At 43.5% G+C, this 15,817-nt stretch overlaps 1 protein-coding gene across 2 annotated transcripts in view; it reads right to left on the reverse strand.

Annotated features, from left to right (window-relative positions):
- The window catches only part of ZNF318 (zinc finger protein 318), a 49,955-nt gene that overhangs the window by 4,835 nt on the left and 29,303 nt on the right, over positions 1-15,817 (reverse strand). For both annotated transcript variants that reach the window (XM_025188785.3, XM_075924987.2), the window contains 7 exons: positions 13,822-14,449; positions 10,268-11,665; positions 6,844-6,943; positions 4,695-4,981; positions 2,128-2,328; positions 1,573-1,672; positions 96-214 (listed from right to left, as the gene is read on the reverse strand). In XM_025188785.3, the coding sequence (XP_025044570.3) occupies positions 96-214; positions 1,573-1,672; positions 2,128-2,328; positions 4,695-4,981; positions 6,844-6,943; positions 10,268-11,665; positions 13,822-14,449 (2,833 nt within the window). The remainder of the gene's footprint in view (positions 1-95; positions 215-1,572; positions 1,673-2,127; positions 2,329-4,694; positions 4,982-6,843; positions 6,944-10,267; positions 11,666-13,821; positions 14,450-15,817) is intronic.

Genomic DNA, 15,817 nt, shown 5'->3' on the forward strand with positions numbered 1-15,817 from the left:
ACTGCAAAGGGAAGGAACTGAGGCAAAGGGAAGGAGAAGAGAAAGAATCAGAAGCTAACAAAGGAATGGCACACTGCTGGTACACTGCTACCAACCTTATATTTCTCATTGTGGGGATGACTTTTCACATGTTGCTCTCCTGAAATTTGATCTCCAAAAAATTCATGACAGAGCTGGCAATAATATCCAGTGACGGGAATCAGAAACTCAGAACCTGAAAAGGCAAAAGAAAAAATAGAGAAATAAGAGAAAAAAATGCCTAAGCTTTAATAAAAGCCAACAAAAAAAAATTGTGACAGGTAGCAATGATGCAGAACCTCCATGTCCTATTAATGCTCTTGGAATTGAACAAACTATTGTTTGCACTTCCGGTATGGGGACTTGCACTATCAGGAATACTCCTCTGATTTTAACACATCCTATCTTTAGCATCATGGCTGAGAGAACTATTTTCCATTCTTTCCCTCCACCACTATTCTGCTCTCTCACTTCCAACAAAAGGTCCACTTCAAATACTAATTATTACCTAAAGCAAAGCCTCCTAAAGGAAAGCACACACAATCTGCAATGCATGCCTGGGAAAAAAAAGCAACTTTCTCAGTCAACCTTAATTCATTGTGTTTGTGCCCACATGAAACAACCCACTGTAACCTAACATACAGCAGATCCTTCTTCTAATGCTATTACCCAAAACACCAGGCTGAGAAGACTATATACAAGATAAAAAAAACCAACAAATGGTCTGGTAGCACTTTATAGACTGACAAAACATGTGGATGGTATCATGAGCTTTCATGGGCACATCCTAAACTCATAGCTCCGGTCATCTGAAGTGGGATGTGCCCACGAAAGCTCATGATACCATCCACATGTTTTGTTAAGTCTATAAAGTGTTACCAGACCATTTGATTTTTTTTCTGCAACAGACTAACTCGGCTACCCCCTGAAGCTTATATACAAGATAGTAAATCAATTTCTAACAGGACTGCTACATATATCACTTGTGTGCAGTAGGATTTTTTTAACCAAACATTACACCCTTCTAATTCACCATACATCCTTTCTGTACTTGAAATTCTCCCGATTTCACTCAAACCCAACAAGTTTATATCAATGGCTTCCATGGGGAACTTCCCAGGACCAAATCAAATACATAAATGGAAGTCACACGCTTCAGAGTAGCCTAAATACTAAGCTCCCCAAAACGATAAATTATGCAACCTTTTTATGACTCCCATTGTTTCAGCAGCAGATCACCTCACAATGTCTGAATAGAATGAAACAAACCACCTAACACTTAGGACAAGCAACCACACAAAAGTAAAAAAATATTGAAAACAGCTTGTGATTCCCTACAACCTCACTCCATGTTCTTCTAAATTTGAATAACCAGGGAATGAAACATTCCCTCCTAACTCGGAATGGTTACTATACTCCTCCCATACATGGTAAAAATGTACACACTATCTAGAACCACAATCAAACCCCATATACTACCTCTCCCAGAGCAGCCGGAACCTACTGGGGGGGGCAGATCAAAATCATACGTAGGAGAAAAGGGAAGTAACATACCTTTGGCAGGGACTGTTATCTTATCGATGCGTTTTATGAAGTCTTGTTTGGTCTCACTCTGGGTCTTCGAAGCCCAAGGTCTGTTGTAAGGATCCAGGGTCTATTTGCACAGTGACAGAGGCATACAGGCTCATTCATTACACTAACAAGTCAAATACACTTTTCCTTTTTCTTTTAAATCACTTTAGTACAATGAGAATCAAAATCAGAATACAAATATGAACAAGAACTATGTTCTCATCCCTTTCCCTTCCTCTCTGTGTGATTTGTTACAGAAAATAACCTGTGAAAAGGTAATATATAAATCAGATCAACATGTAGGTGGTGTTTGAAATGCAAATTTTTCGAAACTGGTGCCCTACTAACCTGGATAAAAAAGCCCCACTTATGCTAATAAAAAAGCTACACAAACTGCAGACACATTAAGTCAATTACATTAAGCAATTGCTCTTGAGTTCAGTATAATTTCAGGCTCTTTTGCAAAAGGTAATTTTGTGACTGATAATTCAGCATGTAATTCCTCATAACAGGAATTAATGGAGGCTTGACACATACCTGTCTGTGTTTCTTATTGTGCATATGTGTAAAAAAGTCAAACATGGTCCCGCAGATGGTATTGCAGTCTTTGCACCAGTGGTTTCCTGCATCATAATATTCATAAATATTGGCCACCTGAAAAGGATGCTTGGCCTGAGAAGAGGATTCTGCAGGCTTCGGGCTTTTGCCTCTGGACTTTTCATTTGTTGTTTTTGACTCCTAAATAGAACATAAGGAAATGTTTCTTTAAGACACAGAAGGACACACAACGTGCTGGAATGCAAAACCTGCCTCGAAACACACACAAAAAATATTATCACCTGCTAGTCAACGCTCAGGCTAAGTCCACCGTTTCAGTGAGCTGGCACTGCAGACTCAGAAGCTGTGTGGCCAATGAAGAGATTCGAATAAGATTCCCAGATGTAATGTCTGAATGATAGGTATGTATCAAGGAACCAAATGAAAAAATGCCCCAAGGCAAGACCCTCCCCACTTTATGAATAAAGTATATGTTCCTGAGTGATGCCACTTAAGAGTACCAGCTAAATATTGCTTAGGAATGTCCAAAAAGCCTCCCACTGCCATATTGTGATTATAGTAAAATTAACTTCAATAGAAACAGAATAAAATGAGGATTGAATCAGTTAACTCAAAACTATTTAACTAGCAAAGAATAACACCCTGCAAAGCTAAACAAGTGCCTGGTATTTTCCATCAGGGTCATAGCTTCTAAGAAGCCAGAAAGAAGCTTATTTTACCCAAGATTATATAGTACAACGTGTATCTTTTGCTTAGATACACCCCGAATAATAGCTGATGGTTCATGCACTTAAGTGCTTGCTGATAGACACTGACCTGTAAAGTCAAAAATCATATAGCAGAAGACTTCGCCGTTTTAAAAAGTAAACAATATCATCTTAAATCAGGAATATGCGGTACAGATGAAAATCAGAGTGAAAAATTAAATACACAAGAGGAATAGAAGATTGAGTCAGCCTTGTTGGCTTAGACATTGTCCTCTAGATATTGCCATTTGCTAAACACACAGTTTGTGCTTCATGTTTTGTGGGTGAAACAGCATCAAATGACCATTTCCTATCTGTGTAACTGCCTCAAAAATTAATATCGATAGCTGAGCTGGCACAACGCACAAAGCACTGTTGCATCATCTCCCAAGTTATTCAGTTCCAATGTCAAACAAATGCAACTATATGACCACTCCATATCTTTTCATCAGTAATCCATGAATGAAGTTCTCTTTGATATTGGAGCCGTAAGAGATCTACACACGTAGTGACTACTTCCAGAACTAATAGCTCTGGAACAGAGTGAACATAGCATTCTCTTATCCAGCGAATGGAGAGGGCAACATGCATCTGTCAAGAGCATTATGTGAATAGCAGGGACAGGCCCCAGTAAGTCACATCCCTTTGGAATGAACATATTGACCCAATGACAGATGGTAGCCACTTCTCTCCATCTTTTATGCTTCTTCATGTTAGCAGAAAGTGAGCAGTATGCAGATCACAGTATCACTCTTCAAAACAATAGAAACAGTAAAGAAAAAAAAAAACTCATGCAGGAGAATAGCCTTATTAGGGCCTCTTATTTAACAGGCAATGTTGCAGAATTAGTGCTTCACTTCTTTGCCACTAAGTGTTTATGTTTTTACTTTCCCTATTTGGAGACGGTTTGTGCAACCACACACTGACTATCCAGTCTCAGAAGACAGATGGATTGTAAAGTATTGCTACAAAGACGGATACACACGTGCCACGGAGAGTTTATTTCAGTCCTGCCCCAGGCCAAGAAAAATGTTCAGACTCTTCATGTCAAATTAGAAAAGGCCACAGCCAATTTTTCTCTCTTTTTATTAAAAAGTTACCAGCCAGAACTCCTGGGTGAACCTAAGAGATTAACAATAGTATTCCATGTGTCTGTAAGAACACCAGCTGTTCCTGGCAAGGGTGTAGAATTTTCCAAGTTAAAATGAGCAACCATTAAAATGAAATCAGTTGACTATGTGTATGTATAGAAGGAGTACAAACAACATAAGACAAAGTAGTCTGAATTGCCATACCCCCATGAACCCTTTTGCAAAATATTGGATATGGTCACGCCTACAGAATGAAAAACAAACCAAAAATGTATGCCGAATACTGTCTCTGCTCAAAATGGAAAAGTTACCAATTCAGAAAGTAGGTTCATACATCTCCCAAACATAGATGCCAACCGTCAGAGGCTACTGCACATGTGCCCTACATAAAAGTTTTAAGACTGTCTTCTGGAATATAAATAATTTCTTCTGTGGTTACTGTTACCCCTTTAAACATAGAGTGCTCATATAAAGAGTGGCAGCCTTTCCTGAAAAGTGAACAGGTACGTATGCTTGCACCAATAGTGTAATATTTATGTAATAATATGTAATGTAATATGCAATGTAATAATAATGTATTAATGTAATACAAATGTTAGCTTAATAAGTCTTGCCCTGATGTCCTAGTGGGGGGCTGGAAACAGATGCCTCTCCAGTGCCGCCTTCTCAAAACAAGGAAAATATTTAACACCCAAGTCTAAGATTTTACCTTATTGGAGAAGGGCGTTTTCTCCAGACCTTTTGCATTCTCTGCCTTGCTGTTTTTTTCAATGGACTCTTTAATTTCCACAGATGGTTTCCGAGGTTTTTCAAAAATGTTTATTCCCAGGATCTGGGCTACCTTGTCGAGCTCAGATTGCTTCTTTTCTGCTGCTTCAGACTCCTTGTGCAGCTCAGAAATCTCCTTCATAATGTTTTCTTGCAGCCGGTTCACCTCTGCCAGTAAAGGGTCTTTGTGCCCATCTTTCTCCCTCCTTTTCTTCCTCAGCATCTCTCCTGAGCCAAATAAGGAGGCAAAGGAGTAGGAAGTGCAAGAAGAAACTCATGTTAAAACATGTACAATTATTTCTGTCATATAATTATTTGTTAAATTTATAAAATATTTAGGTTCAGAGTTTTTGAAAGGAAAGAAGTATGAAACTGTGCTCTTGGGAAACAAGCTCAATGGAGAAATCTCACAACCCAAGACAGAAATTTAAATTTCCCTGTTACTGTGTGACCAAACAAGCAGTCCTTGACTTTCCTTGCATTGCTCAACAAATGGATCTCAAACCTATCCTAAAGGACCGTTTTTCCTGAATTTGAAGGAAGAATTCAAACTTTTTTTTGGTAAAACAAGTTTGAAGCTACCCAAAAATACTATTAAAAGACTGCTTGCACTGTTGTTGTATCCATATGGTTCTAAGGTATGAGAAAGATAAGGAAGCAAGGTAATCTTTCACTGGACCCACTTCTGTTGGTGGAAAATACTAACTTTCAAGCTACACAAAGATTTTCTTCAGATCTGGGGAAGGAAATCACAGTGTTTGCACTAAAAGGTTAGGACAGATTGTAAATGTATTTAGCTTAGACCTGGCATGGGGAACCTACGGCCCCGTGCCTTGCCTTGATCCAGGCTGCAAAGCTTGGGGCTTCTCCGTCCATCCCACTGCCTAGCAGGGGAGAGGAAAGACAAGGGAAGTTCTGCCCCTGCACTCAATTGCAGGCTCCATCCGTCACTCCCATTGGCCAGGAATTCAGCCAATGGGAGCAGCAGCTGCAACCTGCAAGCACAGAGCAAACTATGCCCCTTTGGGATTTGTGTGAGGTTGACACCTCAGTCCCCTGGATCTTCCTCCAGCACTCTTCTTCCCACCTAGACCCTATACTCCCAGCCTGCTCCTGCATCCTACCTCCTGCCTAGACCCTGCACCCCCTGCCCACTCCCTAGCAGCCCCCCCCCAAACACACTAAATCCTTAATTTCTGGCCCCATCACAAAGCCTAGGGGTAAGCAACAAAACCTACAAGCCCCAAGCACCCAGAAGAGTTAATCTAGCTCTCCGGGAAGGAAGCCCTGAGCCTTGGTGCCATGGGGCAAGAGTGTGAGGGGAACCCTGGTTCCCCAAGTTCCATGAGTGAGGTATCTTTTTTCCTACTTATCAATTGAGGGTACATCAGTGAGGTTTTGGGTAGTTTTTTTGCTTCTCACCTTGCATGTGGTCCCCAACTGATTTTTCTGTGTATCACTGGCTTCTAACTCAAAAAAGGGTCCCCCACCTGTAGCTTAGACACTCATATTTTCTTCAGCAAACAGAAAGAGCGACTCTGTGTAGCTCGAAAGCTACAGAACATCAGAAACTGGTACAATACAAGATAAACTACCTTGCCTTCCCAAGGAGGAATTTATCCTCTTTCCAGATTAGATTTACTAAAAACAAGAAGTGATGGGTTGACAGACATCATTTCTCCTGCATTAACACACTGCAATGTAGAGTGAAATAAACTTAATGTGTCAAGTTGCTCAGTGGCACATTTCAGAAAACTGGGCCCAAGTCCTTCCCTACACACTCTGGGTCAGTACAAGATTCCAATTTCAAAGGCAATCTAAACAACTGCTAATTACAGAATGGCTGTACATTTGCATACACATATTATGGTAACGCAGTGACAGTCACTGCTTTCTAAAAAAAATAAAAAAATTGAGGTACCTGGAGTGGGAAAACATTAGATCCCATATTCTAGATTACTATTCTGATCTATACTCTTATTCCAGACAATTGTTTCTGAACTACACTTATTCTGACCTGTATTGCAATATGGGATCTTTGGAGCCCATCCTGGGGGGAAAAGGGGAGGAAGAAAAGGGTCAGTAAATACCTTGTTGCTTACGTAGCCTATCTAATTCAGTCTTGAGATAATAGAGCTTCTTCTGCCTTGCTTCTCTCTCATTCTTCAGTTTCTCTCTCTCTTCTATGACCTAAAAAGATTGGGAAGAGAAGGGCGTGAAATGCCTTCCAGCACAGACAAAGCAACACTGCCAAAGTGATTGCTAGGACTCCTTTACAGTTCATTGGATATCATTTATTCTAATCACTGTTCTCAATATAATCTTCTGTTAACCTTTCAATATAAAAAACAAATCTACTCCTTTTTTACCACCTTTAAACAAATTTTTTGTATACTATATATCTGTGTTAATTTTTCAATCCAACGAAAACCCAACGGAAAAAAGTCACAACTCCATTAACTCTTATTGCTGCTATTGCACTGGTAAATATAGTTAGTCAAAAAATCTAGTTTTATTTTTAATTAATTAAAATTAAATTACCAGTAAATTATGGGAGAGTATATAAAGCACATACTAATCTGCTAAAAGCTTATGACATCTCTTTGTAGAATATGGCCCTTTGACCAAAAATAAAGCAAAGCCATCGCCAAACAAAATCTTGTTACACTATGGCTGGGATTTTCAAAAGCTCTCAAGTATTGGACTATTCATTTCACTGAGTGCAGTGTTAGTCCAATGCAGATAACTTTTGAAAATCCCATGCTGTATCTTCACGGCATGCACACTTCAATGAAAACTAATTAAAAATGGACTCTACCACTACATTTGGCATTCTCCTCTTACACTCTCCTTGGCTTTAACAATTTAGTTTTTGTTTCAGTCCTACCAGTTCATAAGGCTGTATGTTTTGAGGTACAACCCACAAAGTATAACCTTATGAAGGAAGACTGAAAGAATTGGGTTTGTTTTATTTGGAAAAGAGACGACTAGAAGGGGACATAATAGCAGCTAAAGTACCTAAAATAGTTTTACAAGAAGGGGAAAGAAAAATTATTCTCCTTCTTAACATTTGATGATACGACAAGAAGAAATGGGCTTACATTACAGCAAGGGAGTTTAGGTTGGACATTAGAAAAAGCTTCCCAACTGTCAGGATGGTCATCCACCAGTACAAATTGCCTACAGATGGCAAAATCTCCATCACTGGAGGTATTTAAGAGCAGGTTAGACAAATACCTTTCAGGAATGATCTAGATGATGCTTGGTTCTGCCATGAGGGCAGGGGACTGGTCTTGATTATCTCTCGAGGCCCCTTCCAGTTCCAGTGTTCTACAATACAGGCAGTCCCCGACTTACGCGGATCCGACTTATGTCGGATCCGCAGTTATGAACGGGGCTCGCCCCAGAGGACACGGACTGCGGGACCTCGCGGTCCTGCCGCCCGTGTACTCTGGGGCTTTCTCCGCGTCTCCCTGGTCTGCAGACCAGGAAGCCGCGGAGGGGCTCGGGCAGCGCGCCTGGGCTGCTCCGCTGCCGGCTTCCCCGAGGCTTTGCAAAGCCTCGGGAAAGCCGGCAGCGGAGCAGCCCAGGCGCGCTGCCCGAGCCCCTCCGCGGCTTTGCAAAGCCTCGGGGAAGCCGGCAGCGGAGCAGCCCAGGTGCGCCTGGGCTGCCTCGCTGCCCGAGCCCCCCCGCGGCTTTGCAAAGCCTCGGGGAAGCCGGCAGCGGAGCAGCCCAGACGCCCCGCGGCTGTCCCGCTGCTGGCGTCCTCAGAGGCTTTGCTCCCCGTCTCCCTGGTCTGCTGGTCTCCAGCAGACCAGGGAGACGGGGAGCAAAGCCGCAGAGGACCCAGGCGGCAGGACTGCGGGTGCATCTCGGTCCGCCGCCCGCGTCTTCCTGGTCTGCTGGGGTGCGGGGGGGTGCAGCTAGTACGCCCCTCCCCCCAACAGACTAGGCTTTTCTCCAGACACCTGTGGCAGAGCAGCTGGGGCGCTGCCGGGTGGTCCCGCAGCGCCGCTCTGGGCGCTACTGGACCAACCCGGCAGCACCCCAGCTGCTCTGCCCCAGGCGTCCTGATTCAGTCGCTGCTGGTCAGTTTCAGCAGCGGCTGAATCAGGACGCCTGGGGCAGAGCAGATGGGGTGCTGCTGGGTTGCTCCAGTAGCGCCGAGGAGCGGCGCTACTGGAGCAACCCAGCAGCACCCCAGCTGCTCTGCCCCAGGCGTCCCCAAGTCAGCTGCTGCTGAAACTGACCAGCGCTGACTACAGGAAGCCCGAGGCACAGTTGCTCTGCCCCGGGCTTCCTGGAATCAGCTGCTGATCAGTTTCAGCAGCAGCTGACTTGGGGACGCTTGGGGTTCTTAAGTTGATTCTGTATGTAAGTCAGAACTGGCGGTCAGTTTCAGCAGCAGCTGAATCTGGACGCCAGTTCCGACTTACATACAGAATCAACTTAAGAACAAAGCTACAGTCCCTATCTTGTACGTAACCTGGGGACTGCCTGTACTATACCAGCAAAGCTGTTCTTTATCCAGTACACTGAGACCATCACCACTCCCCAACTAAGTTAATACAGGTAAAAATCATAGTTTTGCTGCTCTAACTGCTTCATCAGTAGGGGCTTTTGCAAGTACAGCTACATCAGCCTGAAACTACACACCTCTTCACACTATAGAGCTATGCTGGCAAAAGTCTATAAAGTAAATATAAGGAAATATTATTGTAAGGTTACTTTTAAAAACATTTTTCAATCCCCTGCCTGCTCAAACAGGCAATCTAACTATATAAAAGATACAGTGAAACAGACTGTACAAAAAGTGCTGTCAAATGCACTAGGTCAATATAAAAAGGAAAGAACAGTATTTCTTCCTATAATCTCTGTCACTTCTTAGAACCTCTGGTGTTACTTGAAACAAACGTAGCAATTTTTTTAAACTGTGATGTTTAATCTGGTCTTTTTAATACCTCTAAGAATTTCTAATGCATCTATCACTGTGCTATCACTACACTGTAATAAAAAATATCAGAAAAGCTTCTTTACATCTAAAGGCTTGACAGAACACTATGTTGTGTTGAGACAGGGAACTATTTTTCCTAGTAATACATAGAAAACACCTCTTTTTTTTTTTTTTAAACTCCCTACTGTCAATACTCAACTCCTGTAATGTTTTAAGCATTATACAGGGTTCTTCATGTAGTCGTCTGCCATTTTTAGCTGGTTGCAAATTATCAGCTTTACACCTTCTTCCCAAATTGTTCAGCAACAGTCCAGGAGAATATCACTTGTTACAGCTTAACTGAATTCAGTGTAAATATTGTTACACTTCAAGCACACAGAAAAATGTGCCTCTGAAGATGAAGAGCCAATTATTTCACCAGAGCAAGAGCAGCAACTAAAAATCTAACCAAGAAACCTAGCTGTGACAAAAAAAGACTGAAAAACAAACACAGATACAAGTTGTGACACTAAATTTGAGTGGCTTAGCCAAACATTTATAATTCCAAATAATACACTCACCTTCTGCTTTTGAGCTGCTCGATTTTTTTCATCAGAGATCTTTTCCGTTGTACTTTTGAGTGGACGTGTGGCAAGCCGAAGAGGCATTTTGGAGTAAGTGGTAGTGGTGATGGGGATTTGCATGAGATTAGGTATAGTTTTGGCTACAGAAATGGTCTCAATAACTCGCAGGTTTGGACGTGTGGGGTTTGCTGGCATTGCCATTGCGAGAAGCCCATGAGCCCCTGGCAGTGCAGGGTTAGGCTGCTGGGCAGGAGGGTATATGGACCAGCCAGAAGCTGCATAAGCCATATACTGCCCATAGGCATCATAACCGTGAGGAGTAAGTCTTGCAGGTTGATAGTTTTGTGGTAACTGAGCTGCAGTGAATTGTGGATAGTTGGGAATTTGGTACTGGGAAACAGAAGTGGGGGTACGGTGCAAACTGGCAGGAGCAGGCGGCGCTGAAGGAATTAGAGACACAGTAGGAACAGACTGTTTTGGTGGGCAAGCAGGTATCTCCTCACCCACAGCTTTGCTTTTGGAGTACTCTGATTTCAGGAGAGAGGGTATCTCTTTGGATGGCTGGAAAGAGCCAGGAGGAGATGCAGAGCGCTGCTGGTTTGACTCTGGAGAACGAGTGTCGCTACGGCTGCGGCGCGTCTCCCAAGATTCCAGTCTACGGGAATCTGAAGAGCGACGATCAGGAGAACGAGACGCCAGCTTTTTGCCATGGAGGCGTTCCTGTGTGCGGACAGCTAGTTTACCTATTTCAGCCACCCCAATGTCAAGCCCAATGGTTTTGAGCAAGTCATGAATCTTTGCATATTCTGCATTGGACTCTTCCACAGAATCTAGCTTCACAGCTGGAGAAGGAGAGGGACTCGCTTTCCGGCTTTTAACTTCACTCCCACAACTCACTGGAGGCTTTTGAACAGAGGAAGATTCAGTTTTTGAGTCTTCTTCATCATCACCATAAAGAAATTTTTCTTCATCCTCAATGTCAGGAAAGCTTCGCCTTCTCTTTTCTTGAGCACTGGCAGAATCAGCCATCATGCCCAGAATGCAAGAGAAGCCACTGCCATCCTGACTAGCCCTCTCATGAGGGAGCAGGAAGTCAGAATGACGGTCTGCAGGCTCCGATTTTGGTTCCAACTTCTCCTTCTGACTTAAGAAGTTCCCAAGCTTCTCTTGAAATGTAAAGTTGTCACTGGGAAGCCCAGAACGTGAACTCCATTCACATGCACCATCATGTAACTCCTTGTTTGCTGACTCCACAGCGTCTGTGTTAAACCGCTTGAGAAAATTCTCCACCTCAGAGGTAAAAGGAGTGCTGCTGCTGGTCTGAGACAAAGATGAATGACTTGAAAGAAGTGGGAGATCTTTGCTGGATGGAGAGCTGCTTGGAAAGCCCTCAATCTGAAAAAGAAAAGTGTATTTATGACAGCATCTAAAACAGGGATACGCACCTCACAGTACAAATAAAAAGACAGTCACTTCATCTGAAAAGTTTACAATCAAAATTTAAAAAAAAGACAACACAAGAAAGCAACAAAACATGGACCTGAGGCAAGGTATTGGGGTGCAGCAGTTTGGGTTGTGACCTAGGACAGGAGGGGGATTGTGACCTGGAGCAGAGGATTGGGGTGCAGGATGAGGTCAAGAAGGTAGGGGGGCAAAGAGCGGGTGTGCCAAAGGCAGGCTCTGGCTGGGAGACTTACCTGTTTGACTCCTGACCAGCAGCCTTCTCAGGCAGACTCCCTGCCTGCTCCACCCCTACATTGGCTGCAGGGGCCATGTGGTCTTTGAATATTTAGGAGCCTGAGGGGAGGAGAGGGCTTTGCAAGCTGCCTGTTGATAACGAGCAGCTCCCATTGGCCAGTAACCAGACAATGGGATTGTACCAGAGGCAGCACGTGACGCCTCTCCCCATGCCCACAAAGCTCACAGGGCCTGCAGCAGCAGCTTTTCTTGCTGGCATGTGGGGGGCCTGAGACTCCCCACTGTTTCCATGGGCCAAATTTAGCAACTTGGCAAGCCAAATCCAGTCCATGGGCCATATTTTGCCCATCCCTGCTCTAACATCTAACAGAGACCCTTCACTTTCAGAGAACCCTATACTACAAACACCACCACCACAAAACCAAAGCAGATCAATATGAGATTTTGGCTGAAGTGATGTATTGAAGAGATAATGTCAAGCATCCCATTTATCACAATAATGCTAAATGTACATCAATGAGATTTAATTGCTAGCCTTAATTAGTGAGTGACCTATGTAATCTTATTTCTCATAACAAACGTGGTTGAGCCTTATCAGTATGTGAATGGGAAACTGATGAAAAATACAAGCCTGCTCAAGGCATGGTGTGATGGACCACACCACAGGTTGCTCTTGCCAGGCCAGTCTCAAGGTATCCTACCACATGGGGGGGAGGGGGAGAAGGGGCCGCTCCAGTTAAGCTGGGCCCACTGCCCAGCTGTACTAGAGCAATCCGCTGCCTCTGTTAACCAAACACTAACTAGTTAACCACAAAACCGGGATTTGACATCCCTAACTGATGCTCAGTAGGCGGTTCTCTTCACAGAGCCATTTCTTATCTAACACTCCATGTCAGAGTACTAGATTAGAAATGACTCAGTGAAGACTTCTAGAACACATTGTAGCAGGAGGTGCCACTCAACTACTGTACTAATTTCCTGTGTTAAGAAAGATACTATAGCACTTTCAGTAAAAGTTGGTGTTGATGCCATTGCCCTGGCTAAATTGCAGCCAAGGTATTTCATTCTGGGTCCCTAAATTCTATTTTAATTCTACTGCATGTGAGAGTCTTCACTAAGTGCCCTAAAACTATTACACAGAGCCAGGGTGTCCAATACACTAGCCACAGGTGAATATTTGGCTTGAACAAAATGGCTATTTGGCCGGTTGAGTGTGACACAGCTCAATTTGCATAGCTTATAAGCCCTGCTGTGTAGATGCACCCACAGTGACCCACTAGATGGCACTTAAACACAAGATTTCCCCTTTTTTTCTGGAAAATCCTTGGTAGAGTTCCACCATGCACATAAATGAAGATGTTTAAAAGGAGGATACAGAGTTCTGATGCCCTAAGACGAGGTGGGGAACCTCAGGCCCAAAGGTCAGATGCGGCCCCAAGCTTGCCTGGATCCATCCCCCAATACTCAAAGCCCCTCCAGGATTGGGGAGCCCACGCTGGCGCTTCAGCTGGCCTCCACTGCTGGGCCGGAGCACACAAAATCTACTAGCCTGGGGCCCCTTAGGGCTCTGGTGTGGGAGGGGAATATGGGGAGTATCTTTCTCCTTCTCAGCTGGGGACTATGTCAGTGAGGGTTGGATTTTTTGCTTCTCACTTGTGTGCAGCCCCCAACTTATTTTTCTGGGGATCAATGGCCCTTACCCAAAAAAGGTTCCCCACCCCTGTCCTAAAACATAAAAATCTAGGGCAAGTGGCCACAAGTGGTCCTAAGGTACAGTGACTGAAGATCAAATTAATGCAGTGGAGCATAAAGTGACAGTTCTGGGAAGTAGAGAAATAGCTGGGGGGTCAAACCTGCACCGGAGACTCCATTTCCACCTCCACGCGTTTCTTCAGGATAGATTTTTTGGGCATGGATGGCACTTCATCAGGTCTGTATAAGTACCGAGTCTCAGAAGACTGCAGTGTGCTAGTCAAACCAGGGATCACACATCCACTGCCAGACAGATCATGGTTCAAGTTTCTGCTTCTTTCTTCCTCTTCTCTTTTCCTCCTTGCACGATCAAGCTCCCGGAACTCTTCACCCAGATATGATGGGCTTTGACTTCGGCTGCGGCTCCGTCTGCGATAATTCCGTGTTCCCAATGTGAAACCATGATGATCTCCACTCATGCCACGCATTTTCTCATCCTTGTCATACCGAGGGCGCTTTGCTTCTCGCCCTCTTTCCTCTGGTCTTGGTGGGTAAGAGGGTTTCCTCAGTTTATCACTATCCCTATCAGGTCCCCTTGGCAATTCTTCACGATGACCATACTGTGGACTGTAGTCTGACCGGTGGAGGAATACATCCCTATTACGGTAGTCCTCATCATGTCTCGTTATGTAAGGACTGGAAGAAAGATCTTCATGAGAGGGATATCGCTCAAGGCCTCGAGGGCATGAGGGGCCTCTGGTAAATATTGGACCATCAGCCATGTCATCCCTGGTAAAAGAGGCACATGTTGTTAAACCTAGGTCAGTGAATCAGAGTAAAAGTTTTTCAGTCTCTTACTCTACAACAGTAGCAAGATTTCATATTGTATTCAGATGGTAGCATTGAATTCATGGTATAAGTGAAACGCAGCACCTCAGAAACTCAGAAAAGGACCACACATTATATATCTGCTACTTCACCCCCTCCTATTCATTCTTAAATACAGAAGTCCAAACACAACCTATATGGTAAAAGGATGGCCAAGATTTCATACAAGGAACTCATCAAGCAATAGTACAACTGTAGCTTTGTAAAGGAAAAAGGCTATATACGTGGTTTCTAAATTACATTAATACAAAGTAAGGCCACAAAAAAACTCTTCCCTTCTACTAGGCACTCTGGTTGTGTTACATAGGCATTATTCAGCAAAATTTAGCTTTGCATCGGACACACAGCCAGATTATAAACTGGTTTAAAATCTGCTATGTAGGTTTACACTAGCTGAAGATCTGGATCATGAATTCTAGCCAGATTTTGTACATGAATTATCAGTGAACATATTTCTAGTGTACAAGAAAAGATGCTCTGAAATATTTTCACAACTTCAAGACACCAAAGCAATAAAGTCTGTACTTAGTAAGAAAACCTCTTCTTTGTGCTAGCCTCAGTTTAGAGTATAAATTTTGAAAATTGAAAGTATACATTTTGTATATGTTGATTGTTAGTACAATACCAAATCAGCATCTTCTTTGGTAACTGTTCCCTACTAACACTCTCCAGTGCAGGGCTGCCCTCTTTCAGAATCCTCTCCCCCAAGTCCCCCTCCAGCATGCCTTTCTGAGACCGGCCTTTAATAGAGCCAAGCAACTGCCCCCCTGAACTGGCCATTTTGCAGTTAGAAACTGCTGGATGTATTGCTATCTCTTCAATCTAGTAAGTGCCTGGGAAGCACTGGGAGCCCAGAGCCTGGCGAGCACTCCCTGATTTTCTCATTTCTCTCAGTGGGATTCTTGTAAAACACTGCTATGTACAGCTTACTTTATAAACCAATATTTGACACAGTGAAATTATTCTACTTCGGCAAAAATACTGGAAGCAAAATGAAACTGGAACAATGGTCTGGGGAATCCCAGAACTTCCTCCCAAAAGGTGCACATGAGAGTAGTCTTCAATAGTACGAAGGTGTCAGTAGCAACTACTCCTTCAGTAGCATTAAGGTTGCGTTCAGGTTTCTAGTAAGTGTGATTTAAGTCCCTTTTGAGCATGAAAACAAATATTGATGTTAGCCTAAGTTCTAGGGTACTTTTTTATGAAAGCATGACATGTGACACCTTCCAGAGATTTAGGGATGGTTTTTAACTGCTTCGAATCCCTCTC

This window comes from Pelodiscus sinensis, chromosome 3 (assembly GCF_052426305.1).
Source record: "Pelodiscus sinensis isolate ZL-2025 chromosome 3, ASM5242630v1, whole genome shotgun sequence".
NCBI classification, from domain to species: Eukaryota; Metazoa; Chordata; order Testudines; family Trionychidae; genus Pelodiscus; species Pelodiscus sinensis.